At 39.4% G+C, this 27874-nt stretch overlaps 1 protein-coding gene across 1 annotated transcript; it reads right to left on the bottom strand.

The window, feature by feature from the left end:
• Positions 1 to 3592: 3592 nt before the first annotated feature.
• Positions 3593 to 25732, bottom strand: DLAT (dihydrolipoamide S-acetyltransferase). Its single transcript, XM_075190999.1, has 14 exons — positions 25429 to 25732; positions 23285 to 23386; positions 19055 to 19179; positions 14268 to 14418; positions 12939 to 13065; positions 11693 to 11877; positions 11012 to 11159; positions 10628 to 10695; positions 10390 to 10503; positions 9097 to 9204; positions 7823 to 7941; positions 6819 to 6981; positions 4902 to 5038; positions 3593 to 4122 (listed from the first exon to the last, which is right to left on the bottom strand). The coding sequence occupies exons 1-14, from the start codon at positions 25648 to 25650 to the stop codon at positions 3993 to 3995; spliced, it is 1899 nt and encodes a 632-aa protein (XP_075047100.1). The 5' UTR covers positions 25651 to 25732; the 3' UTR covers positions 3593 to 3992.
• Positions 25733 to 27874: the final 2142 nt, after the last annotated feature.

Genomic DNA, 27874 nt, shown 5'->3' with positions numbered 1-27874 from the left:
TTTTCTTCACCACATGTACAGTAGTATCAGATTCCTTGTGTAACTGTTTGGCTTGCAGTCTGGTCATTTCTGCAGATCTGCACATAGTCATTGCCTTGTCTAGTTCTAGGTTTTGCTCTCTCAGCAATCTTTCTCTGAGTCCATTATCAGGTATTCCACAGACAATACGATCTCTAATCAGTGAGTCCTTTAAATCACCAAACTCACAGGTTTTGCTGAGTGATTGCAGTTCTGTAACATACTCATCAAATCCTTCTCCAGACTTCTGATCACAGGTGAAAAACTTATATCTTTCATATGTCACATTTTTCCTTGGCACAAAGTAATCTTCAAACTTTTGCATTATAGAAGATAGCACCATATTCTGCCCTTCAGCAAACTGAAAACTGTTATAAATGTCCAGCACATCCTCTCCTATCACATGGAGGAAGATGGATGACTTTGTTTTATCCTCCATTGCATCAGCTCCACATGCAGCAAGATATATATTAAACCTTTGTTTAAATCTTTTCCAGTTTTCAGACAAGTTGCCAGACATGAGCATGCCTGCTGGAGGAGACAGCCTATCCATAGTTACTCACTGTTTGATGTGACCAGAGCACAAGGCAGATATTCAGACACTGCGTGTCACAGCTTTACAGACTTCTGCAGGATCCTTTCACACTCTGAGCTCTAGCAGTCCAGTTAAAACTTCTTCTGACACCATGTTTTGTTAATATACTTGTAAATCAGTTCATCAGGACACTGAAGCATGGGTGGGCACTGCTGAGCTCTTTATTCAGCCATTTGCAGACTCTGGGTACATTGCACACTGGCCACACCCACTTCCCAGCATTCCCCATGGTCTTAGGGACCATCACTAAAGATTCAAGCTTAAACATATAAGGGAGTGTCTACAAACATTAAGCATATCTAATGCAATAACATCACAACTCCCATTTAGATGGGGGGCGCTGGTGCCCTGTCTCGCCCAGGGCACTAAAATGTCTAGGTACGGCACTGATTTTAACTGTTACTTTGACAGTTCAAAGATGTTTAGGTAACTACATGGATAGGAGTCCAAAATTGAGGACCGATCTCTCGTCTGCATTCACAATATCTTTTGACAAATTGAAAATGCCTAATGTCTAAGTTTTTTCAGAATGGTAGCAGTCTGCGTGGTGCATGATAATATATATTTGACACTTGAAAATGGCAGTTAGAGATTATAATTTACACTAGGAAAATAGATGTTGGAAGTGGAGCTCTTTCTGTAGTCGGAATTATTTGTACAGTGACAGATGAAGGCGATTGGGTAGATTTGATCAACTGGTGTGTCTCAGGGGTCCCATCACAGTTACTGTATTTGCGATTAGCAAAGACACTAAAATTCAAAGGTGTAGATGGTAACGTGTTGGGAGTTTGTTGCCGTTTATGTAAATTGTGGATAAGCTTAAGTGGCTTGTACTATGAAGAGTTGGCTCATGGCGTTGGAATTATCTTGGCGCTTTGTTTTTATGTATTATCTAATTAAAAATGTACCCATATTTGTAATCATGACCTGATCATGGTTTCATTTTTCAGTTGTTGCTTTCTCATTTATTTTGTTCGTGGTTTTCTGGTTTAATTACTGTAAACAAAGTGATTTTTGTAGGTTTTCAAAGATATTAAAGTGGTGTCAATCAGTTTGGTTAGTTTATCACCTAACACCTGTCTCATTATTTCAAGCTGAGCTTGCAGTCATGTTGATTCTCATCAGGATGTAAAACCTGTGGGTATAGTTAACGTGTCTTTAGCAGAGATTCTTCTGTTGTTGCTAGCAGGCTCTAGGTTGTCCTGATCTGATCACCTTTATCTTGTCAGTCTCAGGTGTGGGAGACATGGGTTTGACACTTGTCAATCAGGCTAGAACTGGGGAGGAGCTTAGAGTTTAAAAGGCTTGTATTTCCTGTGGAGGCGGGGCAATCAATGCTGGTTGAGTTGCCAGTTTAATAGAGTTGCACAGTGTTGGAGATCACCAAGGGAGACTTGGGAGTTTTTATTTGAATATTATTGCCATCCATACAAATTAACAGAAGGCTTTATACAAGAAATATGTTGTAAGCCTCATGTTAGAGGTCTTCGTGTCACAGTATAAATATTCTTAGTCTCTGTGTGTGTGTGTATTGTATATCATTACTAGCTTAGATGAAGTATTCTCTCACTAAACTTAAAAAGGTAATTTGCTTTTTATATTGCTTAGTTCTAAAAGTGATATTTAAGGTGATCACAGTTTTAGGCTTTTTTTTACTACCAAAGAATATGAATATTTTTTCTACTAAGATACTCTAGTATAAAAGAAACACTGGTTTCTCCAATTTCCCACTGTTGCAAATACACAGCAGTATTGTCAATAACTATGAAATATATGAAGTAGAAGTTGCTCTGTACATAATAGCTGCAACCTATGACAGACATTGTTGGATCCAATGATGGATTTATCAGTGAAACATCCTGGGAAAGATGAGCCAGGAATACAATAACTGCATCACTTTTGTTCTACATTACAAATATGTTTTTAATTGCGTGCATCTTCTCATTTATAATCCTACAAAAGTACGCCAAGATGACACCTTGTCCTCATAGCAGTCCTAACCACATTCTGCAGCTAATCACCCACCCGTCACATTACAGTTTAACACTTTAAAAAAAAAAAAAAAAAAAAAATACTGCTGCCACCTAACTATTAAGAGACATTTCTATTTCATTACAAAGACACTTCTACCGTAAAGTGACAACAGTTGTCTTAAAGTACAGTTACTAACCACTTCAACCAGAAATATGAAGTCTTAAAAGGGGCCACTTAACCGAATGTAAAAGTGGATCCAAAATAAACAAGTATTTTTGGGAGCTGACCACTCCCTACAAGTGCTACAGGCTTTATAAGATGGATGTTCAGGGGAAGGTTTTAAATGGAACACCCTAAATATAAGTTTGTATGACTAGCTTAGGGACTCACCTACAGGAGATGCCTTGACGTCCGGCAGGTGAGCTTAATCCCAATATAGCTATATTGTGCACAAATTTCTCCTTTATGTATATGCTGACACAGTGATTTTTATATACTGTTTGTTTCTGAGCGCCGAACAACATTTTTCTTTTATTTGCACTTGCACATTGGTCTTATTTGTCCTTGGCTGCTGTCTCATAATGATTTTATTCACTTGTACACATTTCATTAATTTAAAGAAGCGCCCTTTTTCTATTTCACTTTTTTCAAGTATTTTCTAATGTTCATATGTATCAAATTATATATATATATATATATATATATTATATATATATATATATATATATATATATATATATATATATATATATATATATATATATATATATATATATATATATATCCCATGCTACTCCAGAAAATAGAATCTGCAATAATCCATGTCATGTCATTCAATAGGTATGGCAACAGGAAGTCTAGTGTACATAGGAAAAATTATTCTACCAATACCAGCCTTATGCTAAATATCTTCAGTTATGATATGTTAATGGTGCTCATCAAGAACTAAAGTGATACCTTTGTAAATGACACGGTCACCAGTGAAATGAATCAGATGGCTCAGAGTTTCCTAAACATACATTTATTCATCCATCTGCAAATAAGCAGACCACTCATATATTTATACATGTTATATATATATAAATGACCTGCTCTTGAAGTGTTTGACAGCCATGATTTAAAACCATCCCAGGAAACAGTGACCGTGGTAAGAAGACATTTATACCATTAACGACAGTCACATACTACAGTCCTGTGCGGATTGAGAACAGTTACTGGAGTGGAGAGCACTGACTGGTTACTGTACAGTATGAGGAATAATAAAAAATAAAAAACAGCCACTTTAAGAAGTTGTTCCTTTGTTCATTTAAATAAAAAAAAAAACGATGCCTGTTATCTGTGTTCTGCGACTGAAGTATATAAATAGTTTGTATGAGTAGATTAGTTGACCCGAGGATCTCCAGATTTATAACAGCATGGTCGTTGGCTTTTCCAGGAATTTCTTGAATTCGGCCAACCACTGAGCACCGACTGCCCCATCCACCACGCGGTGATCGCAGCTCAAAGTGACAGACATCACGTTGGCAACGTCAAACCTGCACAAAAATACAATGGAGAAGAAGGTCAAGTATCTGGACTTTTAGGGGCATGTTTTGTATCTTTTCCCAACCAGTCTCACATTTACTGACTGTTCGCACTCAGATTAAAGGGGGCAATAGGACTACCTTCCAGTATGGCCCGACAAGTGCTCAGGATCTTGCAGTTTGGTGCTCAAGCCAAATTATTTCACACAGGCCGACAGTGATTATCTAACCACATTTATGGCCATGCCAGATAATGATATACTCAATTCAATCTGATTATTAATGGAAATTAAGCTACTTTCTTGGGCCTCTATGAAGCAGTATCAGGCCAAATGGGGATACAACAGGCAATATAGCAAGACTACGAAAACTACAATCTGATTGGTTACTGCAGACTACACTACATTTCCTTATTGCTATTTTTAACAAAGACATTTTCTTTCATTAAACTATATGGCCTTATATTTCAAGGTGTGTCCAAGATGTACCTGAAATGGAGATTCTCAGGTATTTTACCAGAAAGAAATACACTAAGTAAATAAATTAAATCACTCTAAGCTATATATCTATTTCTATATATCTATTCCTTTCTGAAGGTGAAGCACAAGAGATGCCAGCTACAAAACCACCTGTACACTAGTGATGAGATCATAGAAGAAACGCTCCCAATACAGTCTGACACAGGTCTCCTTTCTATACAGTTCATTCCATACACAGAACTGACAAAAAAAGTTCCTATGATTAGTGGATGTACAAAACATTTATTTACCGTTCTATTGTTACATTCTTACCCTCTCTCGTTATCTGCTGGGACCAGTCTGTTTTCTGACCCTCCCACAGCAAGGATACAGGCCTGGGGAGGATTTATTATGGCGGAGAAGTTTTTGATTCCATACATTCCCAAGTTGGAGACAGTAAATGTTCCACCCTAGAATATAAAACATTGAAGCCGATCAAATGGGGGATTCTATAACTTCAAATACAAAGTGTTTGTTAGAAAAGGGAAAACGGTTTGGCAATGCAAAGGCAGATATATGATTATTGTGTGGCTTTGTCTGATGGTTGGAATGTTACTATACATGTCAGCAGACTTTGTGTATATAATATCTGTATCATTCGGCCCCCCAAGGTGAGTGGATACACAGGAGTGGTGGTAGTCATATTAAGGACTATCACCATAACGACATCTCCAAAAAAAAAAAAAAAAAAAAAAAAAAAAGGGCGAATAAAACATGAAACAATGCCTACAAAAGTAAAATACTGACTTGCCATAAACACGACCGTGGAGATCCTCGGCATGCTTACGCTCCATACCGATTTGTCTGAATGCTGGTACTTTGAAATTACGTCACTCTCCATAGCCACACACATATCTTGGTATTTAAAGCGGCAATGCCTAACCCCAACGTGTAACTAAGATGTTAAAGTAGTGGGGTTAGACATTGCCGCTTTAAATACCGAGATATGTGTGTGGCTATGGAGAGTGACGTAATTTCAAAGTACCAGCACTCAGACAAGTCGGTATGGGGCGTAAGCATGCCGAGGATCTCCACTGTCATGTTTATGGCAAGTCTATATTTTACTTTTGTAGGCATTGTTTCATTCGCTTGTTTTTTTTGTGGTTTTTTTTTAGATGTAACCGATGTCGGAATTATCAACATTGGAAAATGGTACCCACCCCACAGGAGCAGCTCTGCCAATTCTCAGATATCCTCACTGGCTTTGACAGTGTGAGCGTTTTACATGCCCCAGAACCCGAGCACTTTCACAACAGATCCGAGACAAGACACCCGCACGCTGCCCGGGCCAAGGGATTTACATGATCAGTAGCAGAAGCTTCTGCCCTACAGTAAGAAGCAGCTAGGACAAGTGACGGGGCCTCAAATGCAGGTTGGAAGTGTACTGCAGAGTAAACTTGGGAAAATAAATAAAATATATGAATCATTTTACTAAATCAATGTGTAGGTCCATGTGCTGCTTTGTTATTTCTGTGTTTTGTTTGTATATATTCTATGTATTTGTTTTTATTTATTCTAAAATAAATCAATGTTCGCCCTACATTAAATTATGGATATTCAAAGTCAACTTGGGGTGGGGCACATTATATCTATCAGCCAATAGTGTGATCATATGAAACACAAATACATAATATGGACTGCTTTATTTCTTTTAGATCAAGAGACATTTTCAAGTGACTGTTTGAGCATGTTTTAGTAATTTCATGATAATTTGAGATTACAAGATCAATTTGAATGTTGCATCAATATACCTCTATAGAAGAGTAAGCATGGCAGATCTCACTCCATTATAATAATGGCAAATAAGTAAATAAATAAGGCTCCCTAGATAGACAAGAGTCTTCAGGAATGCGCCGTCAGATGTTCAAAGGAAGAAAAAAAAAAAAAAACGTTATACATGTAGTAGAGTTCTGTGGTTCTGCCAGTAGTTTCACCCAAAGGTGTGGAGTTTACCATCAGAGGCTCGTCTGCGTAACCTCATAAGGTGTGTGACTCGAATACAAAAGTTTTTAAAGAGACAGTACAGAATTCTTCAAATATAATTTTCTACGATTGTCAAGTGCAAACTATTCTTACCAAACCACTATTGTAATATGCAAGTATCTATCAGTAAAGGAAAATACTATAGGTTTTGAAAAAATGATTTCCATATATTAAGTAAAGATCTATCTCTCACGGCAAGAAGCATACCTGGAATTCGTGGGGCTTTAGCTTGCCTTCCCGTGCTCGAGTAGCCAAAGACAACACATCTTTGCTGATAGATGCCAGGCCCTTAATATGAGCATTGAAGACGATAGGTGTTATGAGACCAGCGGGTGTGCTCACTGCCACATTCACATCCACCACGTGATTCCTAGGAAGATACAAAAGCAGCAGCAGAGATACTTAGCATCAGTTTCCAGTGTCACAGGCACCAATATTCTGCTTAACCAGTTTCATACTTAAAATGTCTCTGTAATAGGCGACAAAGATGAAATTGACACATTACTTAGTCATCGTCCCACATACATGGCCAGACTGTTGTCGGGCAGTAATCACTTTCATGTCCGGACACTACATCACACACAGAGAAGTTTTATCTTTCTTCATCACGGGAGCTGTAACGGTGTTGCTGTCACTTATATATTAAGTATAGAATAATGGAAATGAATCACTTCTGGCATCATTACGGTATGCTTGTGCAGTCCAAAGGTGATGGCATAGGCAGGCCATTAGCGGTCATATTACAACATGCCCTGTAATGCCTATTCATTTCATAAAGATCAGACCCTCAAACATGACCTCCTCCAACTGGGACTAAACTGCTCTGCTTCCGACCCCCCACTAAACTTACTATTACCAGTTACAGTGCTGAATTCAATGAAACTTACTTTCTAACATCAATTAATTCTGAAATATCTGCAAAAGAAAATGAAGTGGGGCATTCAGGAGCAGAGCATTTTGTAATGTGTGGAAGGGGTCAAGTGGGGAGCAGTGTGGGATCAGGTACCGTACATACTGCAATATCAATTGCCTACAGCGTGTGCGGCCAGTGTTAGAAAGCTATAGATATAGTCAGGTATGCACCGATTATGTGAATGACAATATTGGAGTTAGCGGTGGATGAGAACTCCTCAGATATATTTGACAGATTGATTTGTGCTGTAAAGCACAATATACTTCCAGCACTAAGCAAAAAAAATGTCTGGACTTACTGTCGAATTACGGTGTCCATCCAGGAGGAGTTTGCCTCAGGCACTTTCAGACAAGCCAAGGCTGACGCCTTAATGATGAAATCGTTGACAGAAAGCTTAATGTTGTCAGACTTGGTAACCTGTGAAACGGGGAGATTTCACACATTTATATGGGCCGGTCAGGTCACTTGTCAAAGGGTTGTTCTCCTAGTTTTATACTACATCATATTAAGTTTATGCTGCACCGAATGTTACAGTCTCTGTACAACGTCTACAAAGCAGACTAACTAGTATTCCTTTACCGATAAATAAATCTACATTTAATGACTTCCATCCAAAAGTCTTAGCAAGATTGGAACTTGGATATTTAGGTTTACCGACAGCACAATTTAGTGACATAGTACGTAGAAGGACACAAACAAACATTCCCTAAGCTTAATTGTGCCCCTTACAGTTGCTAGATATAAATTCATGTTATCCATCTGTGCAGGTTAGGAGTAAACAGATTTGCACCAGACACCTCTTTCCCTGCTCTGGGTCACATTTTCAGTCATTCCTGCAATGCCCCCAGGATCATCATACCATCCCTTTACCCCCACAGGATATCACATGCATGTCAGACAGGATTACATTTTTCAGAGAGTAAGTCAGTCTTGCGCTCTGTGATATTTAATACAATCAGCTGATGTCAACTTTAGAACATGTCTGACATTAGCTGTAACAGAAACACATATTTTAACAATTTCTTTTTCACCCCACTCTCCTGTAATTCACATCCCATCCCCAGCACGACTCCACCAGCCTATGCCTCCCCTGTTATTTATTACCTCCTATGTACTTCCTATTCTGCACCTTCTCCTTACCTGTAATCCCCCCCTCCCAAGTGATTTGCACAGATTTAATATTACATGTTTGGCTTAGAGCCCTCCTACAAATCACTGGCCTGCAGCCGCCATGTATCTCTCCCCCTCTCCTCCCCGGCCCCCCCCACCTCTCTCCAGCCATTACCACTCTGCACTTCTCTCTTACATCCACTAGAGTTTACATATCAATTTTGTTTTGTTTTTGCTAAAGACTCAGCTACACATTTCACTGTATTTTAGGGATGATTTTATATGGACAAAAAAAGCAGCCAACAGCACAACGTGACACAATTTGCCGCACAATATACATAGGTTCATATATATTACATTAAGAACAAGACTGACAAGGACTACATAAATATTCAGCGCACAGCAAAATTCTTCAGTTAGGTCTGGTCTGATACAAATATATAGATATGAATTAGCTCTTACCTCATTTAGTTCCTTTCTTAACTGTACTATTTCTCCCATGTTTATATCAATGGAAAGATAGTAGTGAGGTATTGTTTGTTTAGACTGCATAAGCCGCTGGGCAATCACCTACAGACAAAGAGCAGCAGTGAGCATGTGTATAACATGTTATATAACAGATTGCTATGCTCCTTTTTGAACAATTTAAAACACTGAAAATTGTGACCTCATAACTACTCCGTTCCCATGACGGTTGTCAGCTCATTAACAAGACAATGTCAACCATCAGATATTACATTTAGGTGGGAATTCATTTAACCCCCCCCCCCCACAATGAGCTGCCAGAAATCACCGCAATGTGCGGCTGTGCTCATTTACAGTGACCATGGGGGTGAAACAAATACAGCCACTTTAACCATCACTTTTTAGTGATAAACTGTGAATGAAGTAAATATAATAGACTATTGAGTGCTTATGCAAATTTACCTCCACATTCTGCTTTCTCCATGATTTTAAAATATCCTCCACAAATTAAAATTACCAGAAATAATTTGTGGATATGGAAACATTAAGGTAGCACATTAAGAGTATAAAGTAAATATAGGGAAAAGTAGAAACACCATGGAGAAATAATGTCTCTACACACAATTCCACAATGCTGAATTATAAATCACAGGTTCAGAAAGGTTTGAAATACTGTTTTACTGTATACAATGTGTGGGTGTGTAATGCCTATGACACACTATTTAGAGGTAGAAAGCAAGGAGAGGAGGAGTTGTGCAGTAGGCCAGAGAGCACAGCGATAGAAGAGGAGGAGTTGTACAGTAGGCCAGAGAGCACAGCGATGGAAGAGGAGGAGTTGTACAGTAGGCCAGAGAGCACAGCGATGGAAGAGGAGGAGTTGTACAGTAGGCCAGAGAGCACAGAGATGGAAGAGGAGGAGTTGTACAGTAGGCCAGAGAGCACAGAGATGGAAGAGGAGGAGTTGTACAGTAGGCCAGAGAGCACAGAGATGGAAGAGGAGGAGTTGTACAGTAGGCCAGAGAGCACAGAGATGGAAGAGGAGGAGTTGTACAGTAGGCCAGAGAGCGATAGAAGAGGAGGAGTTGTACAGTAGGCCAGAGAGCGATAGAAGAGGAGGAGTTGTACAGTAGGCCAGAGAGCGATAGAAGAGGAGGAGTTGTACAGCAGGCCAGAGAGCGATAGAAGAGGAGAAGTTTATAGAAGGTGAGAGAGAACAAGGTGATAGAACAGAGAGGCATTAGAGAAGCAAGAACAAAAATGGATGCACTAGATATGGAACAATGGTCTTACCCTTCTAATATTGGTAATAGGGACATCTGTGAAAACCCCAGTAGGTACAGCAGCCACAGCAGGGGAAGACGGTGTAGCTGTAGGGGTTGGGGGTGTAGCCGCAGCAGCAGGAGCCTGATGGCATAAACAGAAGCACCAAATTACAAATGCAGTAAAAGTGCAAGAAATAAACATATCACTTACACACGTGAATCCATGTATCATTAAACGAATGAAGGAAGAAGCAGAGGATACTTACAGGAACAGCCTTGGGAGGAATGAAGGATTCAATATCTTTCTTTGTAATCCTGCCTTCTGGTCCAGTACCTGATATACCCCAAAAGACCAAATTGTAAAAAAAAACATTGCAGCCAGCATATGATAATGAGACAGACAGATAGCAGCACTGAGCTTCAGGTCAAGTGACTGGAATCAATCTGAGAAGAAGCTCTTTAAACTTTATTATAAAGTGCAACCATCAACTACACACATGTATAGAGAAGATTAGAAGATTGATCAGAGAACAGACTATTATTATCAAGGCAATCCATAGAGGGGCAACAATGAGTTAATTAGCTTAGTTTTTCTAAGATAAAGTAACCGCAATCTTTCCCATTTCCTCCACTATTTCCAGAACTCTTACCTCTCACTTGCTTCACATCTATTCCTCTTTCAGACGCCAGCTTTTTGGCCAATGGACTCACAAACACTCTCCCCTTGGACACAGTAGGAGCAGAGCTTGGAGTGGGAGCAGGAGCAGCCACTGATGGAGCTGGCGGCAGCCCAGCAGCCTTAAAAAAATAAAAATAAAAATACTACATGGTTAGGAACGTGGAGACAGACTGACTTGTGCATTACAATATATAAATATGCACTGCCAGAAACACCATCACCAATATGTAAACAGATTGTTGATATAGTATGCAAGGACTGTGCCAGGCAGACATATTTTCAAATAGTTGAAGTCTGAAGGTACAAGAAAAAACATAATATATAATAAAGAGAATAGAGTATTTTTAGCATGGATTGTGTGCCTATTATTCCTAATGTCTTGTGAATTAAAAATAATAACTTTATTTAAAGTGTGTATGTGTAAGTCAAAGGGGATGTAGTAAACAATTTTCTGGAGCTTACTGTTGACTTTACTGCACTTTGATCATTTGTATAAGCCTCACCCCAAAGTCTTCACCCTGTATCCCTCAAGATGCTGCAGAACTACCAGCTCCCAACATTCTAGAACTGCTTAAAATTAAGAGAGCGAGCTACTGGAATAATGCGAAGAAACCCTCTAAAAAGTCAGTTTGTATTGATAGCAAAGACCTACCGGAGTGGGGGGAGCAGGCTGAGGTTTAATGTCAACCGCTACGGCTGACTCCTTGTAATCAGCAAAGCTTCCAATATCGGACTCTTTCTCCACTATGATACAAAGAGGTGTCCCAAGAGGTACATCCCGAGTGCCTTCAGGTACCATGATTTTAGCCAAATATCCCTCTTCTTGCACCTCAAATCCTTAGCAAAACAGAAAAAAATTATAAGAAACTGCACAACTATTTATCACAATGGAGTAGTCTGACTTTGTATCTTTGTCATATTCCTGACAATGAGTGAGAGCACCAGAAAGAAGAAACAGTACATTAGAGATCAAGTTGGTGGGATGACTGACAACATGGTTAGGTTAAAGTCAACATAGCTGGTGCCTGGAATACAGTTATATATGTAACTGGTGAGAACAGCTGGTTGTGGCTTTAAATTAATTGTGATTTATGGTAATAATTAGCTCCACTTATCTATTGATATGGTGATCTACCGAATACAGCAAAAACTAAAACAATAAATCAGCTCCTTTGGGAATTCATAACTTGAATAAAATAAAAGTCATACATCGAACTCTAGTTCTGCTATATCCATTATAAAAGACAAACAATTCCTATAATAAACCATATTTATTAAGACAAAGTATGTTCAGTAAATATAATGTGGACATATCCCCTGCACACATTGGATAGTGGAGCTAATGTTTATGAGAATGTAGCGTATCAATTCCCTAGGATCCCGTACCTCATGAGTATGGAACTGCCGCACTGGATAATATTGATAGGTTGCATACTGGTTCAGCAAACTGGTTATGTGCATGTATAGGCGACAGGCCCAATTAATTAGCATTGAAGAAAGCCGACAAGTAAACCCATACCACATATTATATCTACTAGTACTACTACATTTTTGAGGCTCCTCCGTTTTTCATTGTAACTGAAGAATGATAGAAACCTTGTATTATGCTCCCTTTATATATGCTTGCTGGAAATATCATGAGGTTAAAGTTTAACAATATTCCTGTTGTAAGAGTATCACTAGCTTTAATACAGGCGTAAACAACTGTTTACAAAGTTAACCGTGCCCTAGTGCCATTGATTTGCAAAACCCCACCACTAAATCTTGATCATGCTTGATAACGTCATAAGACAACAGCCTAGAGACATGGCCTGGCAGCAGGGTTGCAAAGATTCTTCTATGCTTTTGTAGCCACTGTTGCACCACATCATACTCCATATTTTACAGGAGTGTCATACCTATGGTTGCTTTATCTGTTTCAATCTCTGCCAGAAGATCTCCTTCACTGAGTTTCTCTCCAACCTTCTTTTCCCACTTCTGCACTGTGCCCATGGTCATTGTCGGTGACAACGCAGGTAACACGATCTGTTCAGCACAAAACACAACATAGATGATCGAAATTACACACCGACATTTATTATGTAGGACAGGGGAGAAATAGTGTCAGGTGTGCTTTTCATATGTTTTTCCAGTATACACACACACAAAAAAAATAAGAAATAAAATACATGTTAGATTTGCTTTTAAAATAAATGAACTCACTCTTGGCTTTAAAATGATATAAATTAAGTGTAATATTGTCAGCTGCCTCCCACTCACCAGACATCAGTGAAGAGGGACGTTACGCATTCCTGCGTCAGTCTCTTATAAAATCTTGTTACTTACAACCCATTGCATGCCAGCATGTGCGCGTTTATCCATTATTGTTCATTTGGGACTAACCCATACTATATTGTGAGGCCAACTGCCAGATATCGCTGCCACTATCATAGCATGCCTTATAAGAATTTAAATCCAAATATAAATATATTTAATAAATGATATTTTGACCAATTGAACTTATCATATGTCATCATTTTGTTTATTATGCTGTTCCTTCTATAATGTCTGGTAGTATAACAATATCAGTAAAAGTATATTAAAGGCAGCCTGACATTGTGGGGCAGCAGTAATGATTACAATTTAATCTGATTACATTAGACATTAAACCAATCAGAATGGAAGATAAAGCTGTATGGTGATTCTCATTTAATCTAGATGTTTGTCAGGACACCACAACCTGTAAAATTCGCAAATCTGTTTACCGATGTGTGTGCACCGTAAACGGTAATCTGCACCGCACAAGGGTGACCACCAAGCGTCACATATACATATATATTATACACACGCAGAGAAAACCGTTGGGAATGCAGACATATACAACTATTAGTAAGAATACATTGGCACATATAACTGCTATAGCCTTAGATTACCTGACACAAGATAAGAAGTTGTGTGAATAGATATATAAATTCCTGTAAACAACATATGGATATATGGAGACTGCTTATGAAGAAGTCATCACTTCAGTAGACATTAGGAAAAGGAAGTTATTACAGATAAGAGAAGTCATCCCAGAGGTCGGTGATCTGTATAAAGCACTTTGCTTACAGAACATGATTTTATATGACCACAGAACTGCTCAGTGATTTCCGATATCTGTAACAGGTGCATAATCCCAGTATTTAGGCTCCTGTAAAACATTTGCAGATATACTGCACCCCTAAAACAGGGAGCGCCCAGTTCACCTTCATGTGAGTGGGATAAGAACTGCCGGGGGCTTGAACTGCAGGCGGTGGGGTTTGTTGGGCGGGAGCTCCAGGGGGAGCTATAGGAGCGGAGGTGGCAGGAGCTGCAGAGTCCAAGGTGTAGTTTTTAAAGGCATCAATGAGTTCTGGCCTGTTGAATGAGAAACAAAATAGTTTATTTATAAATGTGGCAACTGAGAATTGTATTGTTTACAAGAGATACAGGCTGTGATATAGAGTGATAATGATGCTTTTGGGCAGCAGATAAAATTTGATTACTAAATTAAATACAACAAAATCAGTTCTAACACTGAGGGGTATATTTACTAAGCTGCGGGTTTGAAAAAGTGGAGATGTTGCCTATGGCAACCAATCAGATTCTAGCTATCATTTTGTAGAATGCACTAAATAAATGAAAGCTAGAATCTGATTGGTTGCTATAGGCAACATCTCCACTTTTTCAAACCCGCAGTTTAGTAAATCTAGCCCTGAAAGTTCTAAGTAATTAGAGCGATTTGGTTTAGACTATAAGGACTGTAGACCACAGCCCTTATAAGTATTTATGGATCAGTATAAATGCACCGTCACAATTTAGTTAATTATGGGCAAATTTGCCCTTTTGTCAACATTCATAGATACAGTTAATTTTGTTTTTATATTCATGTCATGATTATATTAATGGACAGTGTTCTGAAATATTTGTGTATTATTTCTTTAAGAAATACAATTAAACAATTTAAAAAACTGTAATAATCATGCAAAACAATAAAACACTGGGGAGGGGTTTAACATTTTGTGCATCTTCAAAATAAGTATTAAAACTACTGAATCAATCAATAAATTGTTTTTAAGATTTAATGGGCTGTGACCATATATTTGTTTTGTCATGTACCAGATTGAGATGTGAAAGTCCTGGAACAGCCGTTGTTCTACAGTTCTAGAAGACTCGGAATACATAGGAGCCGTATAGTCTAGAATTGTGTTGTCTGTGTGTCTTTATTTAATTCGGTTTGTATATAGTCCATTGGCAAAAGTTGCCTTAAATTTTGTAAGACTAAAAGGTACCAAGGAGTTGTAAACTTATCCATTGCGTAATGATCATCTTTTCCCTGCAGATAAAATTGTCAAAAACTTTTTTGTAAAGAAGATACAATTGAAAGAGGAACCCAAACAAACAATAACAAAATTGGCTCACTCCGGAGTGAACATTATCGTTATTCTCCTTTTACTGAATTGTACATATTCCAGAATCTTTTCGCATTAAAAGCAAGGACAGAAACAATGAAATATATGGCTATTATACATCCACATTTGCTAGCGTCAATGCACACTTGACAATCCCATTTGTATTCTTTAAGAGCAATATCCTATATGTAGTAATTGCTTAGTACATACTATTATAGAATACAGATTGGTTGCTCAAACATGAGATTTCAGCAGGCGTGTGATAGTAGGTGGTAATAAGGAATACATTCTGCAGCTTTTGAGATAAACAGTGGTTGTGGCGTAATTCAGGATTAAACGTATTATTGAATATACTGTATATTCCTGGTTGAGAGGGATAATGGATTAGTGAAGGTAAAAGTGCTAACCATAGGATTTTCTGTAGCATATTCACACAATGCAGTTTTTACTGTGCATGTATGACCTTGGGTCTGTAAATAAGCGACTGATGCACATAGAAAGACTGGCAATGTATTTCTAAATTGAGAATAGGATACGAGGTTTAGAGCATGATCTTTCCATAATGCTAAACATGTTAAAGCCCCCGTTAGAACATGGATAGAGAGCTTCCCCTCTCCAGGAAATGAAGCAAATGTGAATATCTACAATGTGTGTTTAATTTTCCCCTCAGTTTCCAGGTCTTACTGTGTTCTGCATTCTTAGTATTAGGTGTCTGGGGGGGGGGGGGTATGAAAGGTGCCACTAAAAGTCTGGTAAGAACTGCTGCTTCAAATAATGATACACATATATATCTCATAGCCAGTTAACTGTCTATGGGATAATGCAGCATCTACTATAAATTACAGGGATATTATCAGTCAATGAGGACTTCTGAAACTATGGAAAGGAACAATGCCGAGTCCTTCATATAGGTCATACTTGCCAACTCTCCCGGATTGTCCGGGAGACTCCCGCATTTTGCGAGAGTCTCCCGGACGAGTGTGGCAATCTCCCTGATAGGAAGGGGGAAAAATTTAGTTTAAACGCCGCGATTCACCCGGAATCGCGGCGTTTAGCCCCGCCCCCACTGTAAAATGACACGATTTGCGTCATTCCGTCACGGGGGCGGGGCCAAAATGACGCGATTTCGCAGCCCCGCCCCCTGCACGCCCACGTCCCAGCCGGCATCTCCCGGAAAAGGAAAAAAAAATGTTGGCAAGTATGATATAGGTCACAAAAGGGTGTGGTGACATATGTAATAAATTACAGCAGGGGGTGGATTACTCCTTATAATACACAAGTTTTCTTAATGAACACAAAAGCAATTGCGTGAAAAGTGACCAATTGTAAGCTATGACATCAGACCTCAATGTATACAGGCATGTCTAAGACTTTATAAATATATTAACACTACTTATATATACATATAATACACGTTATATCCAGCAGTGTTTGTGTTATGCCAGGGCGCATGCCTGTTTGGCATAAAACTTATATGAAGGAAGCCTCCATTTTTCTCTCCTGTCCAAATAGACTGCTGCAATGTAGAATGTGAGGAGTGGATTTATTCGGGGCACACAATAGCATCAGCTTGCATATGATCCTGGCAAGGTGTGCCACTTTAGAGTTTCTATAGCTCTGTAGATTAAAGGGCTGCAATGTGTCATACCGGTTGGTTTGCAATATCTGAGGATAGAGATTCATAAATAATTTCATCTGTGGCACAAACAAACTAAGGGGGGTGGGGGATGCCACCGTCTAGTCGAACTGAGATTTTCAGTGTCTGCTCAAATTTGTTACAAACCCTGATATTTGGCTAAATTCTTGTAAAAATTAAAAAATTCAAGGGTCCAAAACGTTGGCGTTGGATATGAATAAAGTGGAAGAGAAACCAATATTTTAAAAGCAGTGAATTGCCAAATCAGAACCCCCCCCCCCCCCACCACACACACACACAGAATTCTGTCCCTTGCCAGATATAACTAATCACAGAAGCATCTTTATATCCAAGATTCTAAATAACTCAGGGATTTCTTTCGACAAAGTGCGAGAACTCTGGCACTTACTTTATGGGATAAGCTCACCCTCCACCTAACTGAGAAGTAAACACGCGACACCTACTGTAAACTTATTTTCCGAGTAGACGTGTGCGTTTCTCTTTTCCATCCGTATTTGCTTTAGGCTCTTCCACCCCCATCTTAACCACTCCACATCCTTTTAATCGAATTATACCCTTCTATGTATTTTAACATAGTGAGAAGTGTATTAGTTACTCAATTCTATAATTTTCACTATGCTCACATACAAAAAAAAAAAATCTGTTCTATAGAACCAGAATAAGCCCAGCCTTATGTACAAAATTATTTACATAATGTACTGTTGACTGCTTTGTATCCTATACCGTAATAAGTAGTGTCACTACTAGTGAGAAAAGGGACATTGTCAGCAAAAGCTGAAGCCTTTAATTCTCTAAAATCTATTGCGACTCCTGTAAAAGATGCAATCAGAGGCATCAAGAGGGGAAGGGGTAACAAGTACCAAGGTCTGGGCCTGCCTGTATAGTGGCCACATCCCTTTCCGTGGCTATGGAAGGGGCCCAAAAAAGTAGCAGTGTCGGTGCCCATAAATCCTCTTGGCGACCCTACACACATGCCAGTCATACATTTTATCTGCATCCAAAGTTACGGAGAGGTTATGAGTGGATGTAGACTAATAAATAACAATACTCACTAAGGCTTTAAGATTAATCATTTTAAAAGTAATATTAAGGGTATGTGTCAAAGAACAAACTGAAGAAAGCCATAATTCTTTGCTCCTAATGCTTAAAAAAAAACCAAAAGCTTCAATGGAGTACTTTGTATTTAAACAGAACTATGTCGTTTTACATCAATAACATGATTATCCAAGTAGAAAGTTTACCTAGCTCTTAAAGATGACCTGTGTGAATATATAGCACATGTACTAGTCAAAAAGCAAATAAACACAAAAGAAAAATATAAAATTTATGCAGTGTATACAGTGCAAGCGCACAGCAAAATGAAGGTCTAAGTGAAGCTAGCAGTTCTACTACCCAGGTTTGTCGAGTAATTTCCGTACCACTGAATGGGCATTCTTTCTATAGACTGAAAATATAAAATGATAATATACATCTGTATAAATCATGAATTCTGATTATCACTTCAGTGTTCAGTAGAAAATCATGTTTATTTTAGAGGAATACAGCAACCCCTACTGTAAATTATGGATATTACAAGTCATCTCTGGTTTCCTCGAGCTGTATGAAAGCAGTTGGTTTGCAGTCTTTATATGTTAACAGAAGTCTTTGTCTATTTACAAAATCCTTATAATTTACAGTAAGCAATACACAAGAATATATAAACTGAGTTATCTGTTCACAAACCACAGGAGATAGATCATATTGGCCCACTCTCCCGGAATGTCCGCTAGACTCCCAAACGGGTCTCCCGGACTCCCGGGAGAGCAGGCCATTTTCCCACATCCCGAGGACACAATGGGAGCCTCCATGACTCGATTTGTCCCACCTCACCTTCCCTCCTGGAGCTTCCGGAGGTAACCAGTAAAGAGTTGGTAAGTAGGAGATAGATACTTTGCCTGTCACTCACTTGTCTACAGTGATGCAGATTATGGCACCAATGGGGACATCTCTTGTTCCTTCTGACACTAGGATTTTCGCCATGTAGCATTCCTCCAAACTCTCAAATCCTACTGTGGCCTTATCTGTCTCTACCTGTGTAAAAGGTCAGTTGAATAAGGTTACCAGAAAGATTACTACATCCTTTGCCCTGTTCCCATACTTTGATCAAGGCACGCAATATAGAAAACTTTGACAAGTTCATACAACCCAAACCTTGCATCCTTCGGATGACAAATGCATTAATGTAGTTACTGTGCTAAACTATGTACTTTAAAAATATAAAATAAAGTAGACATTGCAAATATGAGAGCAAGGAAAGACATTTGTACATTAAAATACTGGGTAGCTATATACAATTGAGCTAAATATCTGATGTGCTTAACTAGCTAAGTAAGGCATGCTGTGTATTTTATCCTTTAGAGAATATAGTTTAGAATCAGTTCAGATATTTTAAAAGAAAAAGCTTAAAGTGATTGGCTTGCTAGTCTCCTAGGTAACAAAAATGCTTTACAGTCTGCAAACTGGTGGATTCATGCGCACAGGCATATCCAGTACTGTCACAGGAAGCTGAGAACTGGCTTGCAATGCTTTGTTATTTGAGCCACTTGTCCTATGTCAGCACCAGACAGTGTTTTATAGCTGTGGGTTGGCTAGAGTTGTACGTGATAAAGGGGGTGAAAATACTTAAAACGATTAAACTTTATATTATAACAGAACTGCAATACAAAGTTAGGTTAAGAGTGAAATAAAAAATTTACTGTTAGGACGTATGTGTGAAACTAGTTTAGATGTCCTTTAAATATTTCCAGGAAAAAAAACCCCAAGATTTTCTTGGGATAATTGGGACACACTAAAGACAGAACTATTAATGACATCTAAATTTTAAATCTTCAAACTGTTGTTACATAGGTAATTTGAACAGGAAAAGCTAAAAAAAAATAAAAATAAAAATTGAGAGCTAGAGAATCAGTCTTGAAAATCATGCTAACACTATCTGCACCTATCAGAGGAAGCGAAGGTGTTCAACATCCATTACCAGAGTACTGAAATTAAATTATATTAGATCAATGCGTACCACACTTGCATATAAATACAAACAAATTTCTAAATTGTAACTTATATTACAGTCATTAAAACATATTTAATACAGACACATATCATAAACCTATTTAAAGAATGCAAATGCAACCTGTCAGGTGGACTAACAGTGCCATTCCTAAATTGTCACCAGCAGGCAAATATTATTGAATGTAGAAGTCTTATTAGAAATGTAAGAGTGCAGTGAGCATCAGAATGGAATGTTCGGAGGCCTCTGACATTTGACAGTCAAAACGTTAGGATAAGTAACCTGTAGATGGTGATCATTACATCAGTAGTAGGGAAGTTGATGGAAAAAAACCTCTTAAAATAAAGAGTTGTAGAATATCTAGAATCCGGAACCTTACAGGATCCCAACCAGCATGGATTTACTGGGGAGGGGGATGGGGGTTCATGTCATACAAATCTTACTGACTTTTCTGACCAGGAAGGGGGGGGGGGGGGTCTCGTAAATGTAACTGATCTGGATTTTAGTAAGGCTTTTGACAAAGTCCCACATCGCAGACTGTTAAACTCGAAAACTTGCGCTTGGATTCTAAGATGGTTGAATGGATAGGATCTTGGTTGCAGGATAGAAAACAGAGAGTTGTAGAAAGTGGAGTGCATTCACAGGAGGGAGAGGTTACCAGTGGAGTACCACAAGGATATGTACTTGGACTAATATCTTTATTGGTGAAATTGTAAATGGACGATTATGCAACAGGGTAGACACACCAGGACGGGTAAAACAAATGATTGACAATCTAGGTAGACTAGAGGAATAGTCAAGAGAGTGGCAACTACAGTTTACTGTCAAAAAAGGCGAAATCACGCACTTTGTTTTGCAAAATCCCAAAGGCTAAATATAACATTAATGGCACTATAATGAAAACCACTGATGAGGAAAGGGATCTAGGTGGAATATTCAATAAGCTTCTGGGATCGCGGCGTAACGTGGCTATGAATATAAAGTGCAATTACAGTACCACCACATCGCAGACTTCCCTTCGCAGCCCTATGGGGTGCGAAAAAGAAATCTGCGGTGTAGCTGTATCGGGAAGGAGGAGGCTGCGATCCCAAAAGCCAATTGAGTATGTCCCTAGGAGTCATAATGTCAGGCAGGTAAGCAATGTAACAAAGCAATGAGAAAGGCAAGTCAGATGCTTGGTTGTATAGGGAGATGAAGTAGTAACTGAAAGAAAGAAGTAATAATGCCACTGTATAGGTCATTGTTACGGTCATATCTAGAATTGGATGGATGGCTATTATACTCACACTAGAGACTGTACAAGGAAGGGGAACTAAAATGGTGCATGGCCTACAGCACAAAACTTACCCGGATAGACTAAAAGATCTTAATATGTATATTTTGCTGCAAAGAAGTAAAAGGGGGTACATGATAGAAACTTTCACATATATCAAGGGTTTTAATAAAGTACAGGAGGGAAACATTCTTCAAAGGAAGATAAATATTAGAACACATGCACTGAAACTGGGGGGAAGTAGGTTCAGAGGAAATCTCAGGAAAGATAACTTCACAGAAAAAGTAGTGGATAAGTAGAGTATCCTCCCATCAGAGGTGGTAGAGGCTAATACAGTAGAGCAATTTAAACATGCTTGGGATACACATAAGGATATCCTTACAAAGAACTAAGTATCAAATAGGGTTTGAGGCTGCCATAGGTTAAAAAATGGCCAGACTAGATGGGCCAAGTGGTTCTGATCTGCTGCCAAATTCTATGTTTCTAAGTTCAAGATAGTGCAGCCACTCAATCTGACCCTCCGAGCTTACACAACAGGCTGCTCTAATAGACTTCTGACATTTCATAGGGCAATTAACCTAGACTTTCACCCAGCAATAGAATCCAATATCTATGTCTGTTTAACGTTTCATCAGCTATGAGATAATATATGGAATAATGTACACTTTACAGTAAATTATAAGGTTATTAGAAGTTGTGGTCATATAAAATATGTTTTATACAGGAAATGGAACTCTTAATACCCATAATATGTACTGTAGGGGGCAAGTTATCAGTTATCGCTTATAACATAGAAGTTTTAATTACAGACATATATGCTCACTTTTTTTTAATGTTTAGTTTGGGTTTTTTTCACTTTGGATTTTTCCCCTTCTTTATTTTTTTTAAATTTACACCCCTTACTTATATACTTCCTAAGGAAGGTAGTTCATGCAAGCTATCCCATTATCCCCATTGTCAGAGAGTGCCGTTTCTTACATACATCTTGCTGTGCTGAACAGCGTGGGAGTGTTTTACGGCCGTCAGACCTATCAGAGAACTACTCTTAGGAATTCACCACATTCTCACTCTGCCTAATTGATTTGTACAGAGGCAATGGCTACCACCTAGCTCATTCTCCAATCTGACAGCAGCGGTCACAGAATTGGTAGCATTAGCTACTATTCTACTTGTAAGGGAGCAACTTTGGAGGTGAACGTGTAACCATTCCAGGATGTGCCAATTACCCAAATGTTATTTACAGACACATCAATGGACAAAGTCCATATCATGAACCCAGGGCTTTTAAACTAAGATTATTATGAATGTATGTAGTCAACATCAAGTTTTTATTAATTTATTAAAAGTCACATTTTAAAAACTTGTTTTGCATATACATGTGGTTACTAAATAGCGTACCGCTTTATACTGCACTCCATTTAGTTGATTAATGTGGGCCCTCTTTTCTTTGTTTAAATATCAAGCAATTGCTTTTAAATTAAAGCAAAATGCATTCTTACATTGTTCTTGCCCAAGTCACACAGAATTTGTGTACACTATATCCACATGAACGTACTCTGCATGTAAAGAGAGAGACCCTCTAACCAAAGGTGTACAAGGCTTTAAAAGTGCACCTGCCGACTCCACATAGTGGAGAAAGCCATATTTCTGTAAATGAAGCTGATCATTTAACTAGGCACTAATGGGATCACTAAAAAAAAAAAAAAAAAATTGAATTAATCGGCTGCATCATGAAATATATGTTCAGACCACACAATGGGTTCCTCTGCTGAAAGTAGGAGACAATACAATATTGCAATACAATAAATCATTTCTATAATGTAGCAAATAATTTTAAGCATAATTCTGGTTATTACTACCTCGGCAATGAGATCCCCTTCATTAATTTTTTCCCCTTCCTTTTTCTCCCATCGGGCAATGGTTCCCATCTGCATTGTGGGGGAAAGGGCAGGCAAAGGTACCTAGAGAAAGGAAAAGGTTTTCCGTTAAGACACTGAAATCAATTTGTATAACTCAATGGGTTGAATTTGATGAACTTGTGTCTTATACAACCTTGCTATGTAACTTTATAGCAGAAATCATGAATCTGGTCCTTTGTTTGGGGTTCTGCTGCATAAGACGTACAATTTACAATGTAAACTTTTGAAAGACTGACATATACACTTCTATCATACCTTGATGAGGCGATTTTCACCTTTAAGCAATTTTAACTTGCTGGTTTGTAAATGCCCTGCTGCAGTGGATTTCAAAATTTCTCAGTTCAAGGCACCCTTAGGGTCTCCAAAAAATTTTCATGGCACCCCTAAGCCAAAATAATTACCAAGTAGTCCCCCGCCTTGCTTAACACTGGCCCTGGCCGAATCACCCCTGTGAGATCTCCAAGGCATCCCAGGGAGCCTAGGCGCACAGTTTGGGAACCACTGCCCTGCTGCATCTATGCAACAGGGTTGTCCTCTGTAAGACAACCCCTTCTTAATACAACACACACACTTACCGTACAACACAAAGGCAACTTATGGCAAGTACAATCCGGGAGCCTGCCAAGGAAGGTGGGCGTGCAGGGGGCGGGGCTCCGAAAATCAATTCATTTTGGCCCTGCCCCGTGACGTAATGACGCAAAACGCGCAATTTTACAGCTGGGGCGGGGCCAAACGCAGCTATTCCCGGTGAATCGCAGTGTTTTGGACCTAATTCTGTCCACTTCACTAGGAAGTGGGCAGATCCGGGAGATGGCCACACTCTCCCGGGAGTCCGTGAGACTCACGCAAAATGCGGGAGTCTCCCGGACATTCTGGGAGAGTTGGCAAGTATGCTCAAAGGTCCAACCCCACCTCCCTTCCACGCTTGTTATGCAAATATCTGAAGCTAGGCCATTGCAGATACAACACCACAGGGTAAACAAGCAAACTGCAGGCCATCCAGAGCTCTTCAATGGAGCTCTATGGAAACCTTTCTGTGCTTTTCACTACATACGTTATATAAATTAAAGGAGAGTTTAGCATTTCATAAATGTTCCTAAAAATGCACACAAGTCCCTAGGATTGGAGGAGAGCACTGTGTCCCCACTAGTCACTGCCCAACTAAAAGAAGACACAAAAAAGTTTTTCCTTCAAAGGGTACTGATAAAACCCCAGTGTGCTCACCTGTCAGAGCTTGCCAAGGAAGCGATGAGTAATTAATTAGATGTGGCGGCTAAAAAACAACCTTACAGAACATTTGCAGCTTGAATGGACTGAACCATCACATGGACTGAATTAGACGCTGGGTTTACCAGTCGGTGCAATTTAATCACTGTGTACTGTAAATTAAATTAATATATGACAAACTGAATACATTTTCATTGCAGATGTAGGTTACAAAGCATACTCTCATGGAGGATTAGACCTACCAGAACATACTTTGCCACTAGTCCACTTAAAGCAAAGCAATAAGATAAAATGTTCCATTCTATGCATAATTCCAGATGAAGCAGGATAGTTAACAGTCTAAATATTTGGAAGGTATTTTAATAGCAACTTTCACTTTGTAAAGATGTAATGGGGAATTGCAATTGGATAAGTCTGCTTCACCAAACAGCACGAATATAGTCACCTTGAACAAACTAGTATGTACTCACTTTATGTAAAGCCAATACCTCACAGCCTCTCCTTCCTCATATGTATTACCCCTGCCCTTCATCGGAGACCCAGCAACTCTGACCCCTGTCCCCATTGCTCAGGTTGTGGCTCACACTGCACCCCCATCTTCCCAATAGCAGTGTGTTCCCCACCTGTGCAATATATAAGCTTAGGTAACCAATGTACTTGGGAACTACAAATCCCAGCATGTACTGACACTCAGAGGCTAACAAGGTACAATGGGACTTGTAGTTTCACAACAGTTGGATGACCATAGGTTGCCTAGTTGTAATACTTACCTTATGGACTAGGTGACAGCTATATTACCACACTGACCATGCTGTCACCCCATCACCCGCAGCTACTCCACACACCCGGCTGCTCACCTTCTGATGGGGGGGCAAGCTGTACCACCTCCGCCCGGTCTCCGCTCCGTGTCTCCCCAGTAGTCGGGCTACAGGCTCACTCACTGGAGCCCCAACCAAAGCTCTGAGCCGGCTCCCTGTTCCCATGTGGTACCTCCGCGTCCGCCCTGCTGGGTTCCCGTGCCCACGGGCAGGGAGCACAGAGCGGACCGGACCGCGGAGCCTCAGGCACAGGCGGAGCATGTCTGCGGAGGGAACACTGAGGGCCTCGGTCCTCTCCTTCTTCAATGACCTCCCCGGCTATACGGGAACACTTACGGCAGACGCATTAACCTCTTTCTTCCCCTAGAGGTCGCGCTTGCACCAATACACCCAAAAAGCGCCATCTTGGTACACCCAGTAAGAAAGAAGCATATATCACTCTTAAATTCCTAAACCAACTGTCAAATGAAGATTGCCGCACAACTAACTAACCGACGACTTATTTAATTATTTACGTATTTTTAGTTACTGTCACCATAATCCTAAAATGTATCATTATAAGTTGGGTGGACAAAGATGGCGTCGACTATTCCCGTGATCTCAAGTTTGACGATCACTGATGGCATGTGGTGTAGCAAGATGGCGACATTAGCCGCTCATGCATTGCGCACAAATGCCGTGCGGTGAAAAAGTGTCGTAAAACCGTTATGTCGTAAAGATGGGTGGGTGAGGGGTGTGACAGTGAGTGACATTAGCTCCTGGCAACAGTGTGACTGTGACAAGAGGAAACTATCACGTGACTGCTGTTTATATTGAATACTTGTGTGATTGTTCTACTTCTGTTACTGAGATCTTTGGACCAGGAATGTGTTACTAATGCTGGATGTATTGACTAGCAAATTCAATATTTTTTTTCATAACTACTTGTATTTGTTATTGGCCATGTTATTATTTTATATCAGACCATGCCTTAAGGACATACTTGCCAACTTTTGAAAATTCATTTCAGGGAGAAAATAAAAACCAAGGTGGGCGTGACCAGCCCCGGCCACTGGGTGTGGCCAGCTCCGCCCACTGGGCGTGGCCAGCACCGACCACGTACCGCCCACATACCATATAGTTGTGCCTCATATTCATATTATTCCACAGTAATGCCCCCGATTCCTATACAACACAAAATGTGCAGCAGTTCAGTGTTGTGGAGATGTGCTGCATTGAGAGCCGCTCAATGTGCCACAGTGCAGGGCGCTGCACGCCGAGGGTTGCCGACCCCTGAACTAAAGTGTCTTCCACTATTGGAACAGCTTACAAAGTAAATTGTGTATGTGCAAAATAAAAATGTTAACTCTTACCTTCTCCTGGTTGGCTGGTAAGGCCCAAATGTACTGATATCTGACGCAGAATGATGTCCAAGAGCAAATGCAGAATATCTAAAGGAGTGGCACAAATATTCGATTTCAGAACAGAGCAATAAATTATACATCACTCACCTATTACACACTGACATGGGGTGCAGCGGTAATCTCACAGGGGTGCCACAGCCAGGGAAAGTGGTATGCAAGGTGGGGGACTACTTAGTAATTATTTAGGCTTAGGGATGTTTTGAAAAAATAGATATGACTGGGGAAGGGGGTTATACGTCCAAAAAGGCTGTGTCTCCATATCACCCACGGCTCTACATATATATATTAAATTTAACTATCCCTAGTGAGGTTTGATTAAATAAAAAAAAAATCTGCAGCCTGTTCTACTGCATCCTGCCCACAGAATCGCGTCATATTGTGCCCACTAACCCAAAACGAAATGAGGCAACTGCGCTATTTCACAACGGGGGCAATAATAGAAATATAAAGATGGCAAGTATGCACTTCCTGTTGAAACATACACAAACTTTGTAATACTGAATGAGTATTTACTTTCTCTCCAGGTTTTCATTGACTCCACACTTTATTAACAGCCTCAAAAATGAAAATATTTGTGACCACATACTGCGAAGTTGATGCAAAAATTATTTACATACTATATATTACACAATGCTTTCACATCAGGCCCAGTTTACAGTCTATATTCCCTATTATATGGATAGAATCAACCAATGTTCAAAAGAAATAAAACATATCAGCATTCCTGCCCCATTAAAAAATAACTTTTCTTAATTCAGTTAAAATAATTCATCCAACCAGACAGCTTGCAAAGAAATATTGATTAATGTTTTATACCTATCTGATAGGTCTATCAGCATTCCTGCCCCATTAAAAAGTAACTTTCATTAATTCAGTTAAAATAAAATGTATTTAATAAATCATCCAACCAGGCAGCTTTTTATTAATATTAATGTTTTATACTTATAGTGCTTGAAACTTACAGCTGAGTTACTTGCCACCTCCGTATAGCACAATTAGATGCTAATTGCCTCTTTGTATTGTTATATAACATAGTATGGGCGAACTCACACATACAAGATGCCTCCTCACTTACTGGTCTA

Source organism: Mixophyes fleayi, chromosome 11 (assembly GCF_038048845.1).
Source record: "Mixophyes fleayi isolate aMixFle1 chromosome 11, aMixFle1.hap1, whole genome shotgun sequence".
Taxonomy (NCBI): Eukaryota; Metazoa; Chordata; class Amphibia; order Anura; family Limnodynastidae; genus Mixophyes; species Mixophyes fleayi.
Note: the sequence above shows the minus strand (reverse complement) of the source record. Positions and strands in the feature narration are given on the sequence as shown.

Excerpts from the sequence above, each read along its gene's own strand:
- DLAT (XM_075190999.1), bottom strand. The coding sequence starts at position 25,650 with ATGCTCCGCCTGTGCCTGAGGCTCCGCGGTCCGGTCCGCTCTGTGCTC. Across the intron at positions 13,066-14,267 it reads CTTATCCCACTCACATGAAG|ATCGTGTTACCTGCGTTGTC; the intron begins GTGAACTGGGCG and ends TGTGCTGAACAG. Across the intron at positions 10,504-10,627 it reads TTCCTCCCAAGGCTGTTCCT|GCTCCTGCTGCTGCGGCTAC; the intron begins GTAAGTATCCTC and ends TTATGCCATCAG.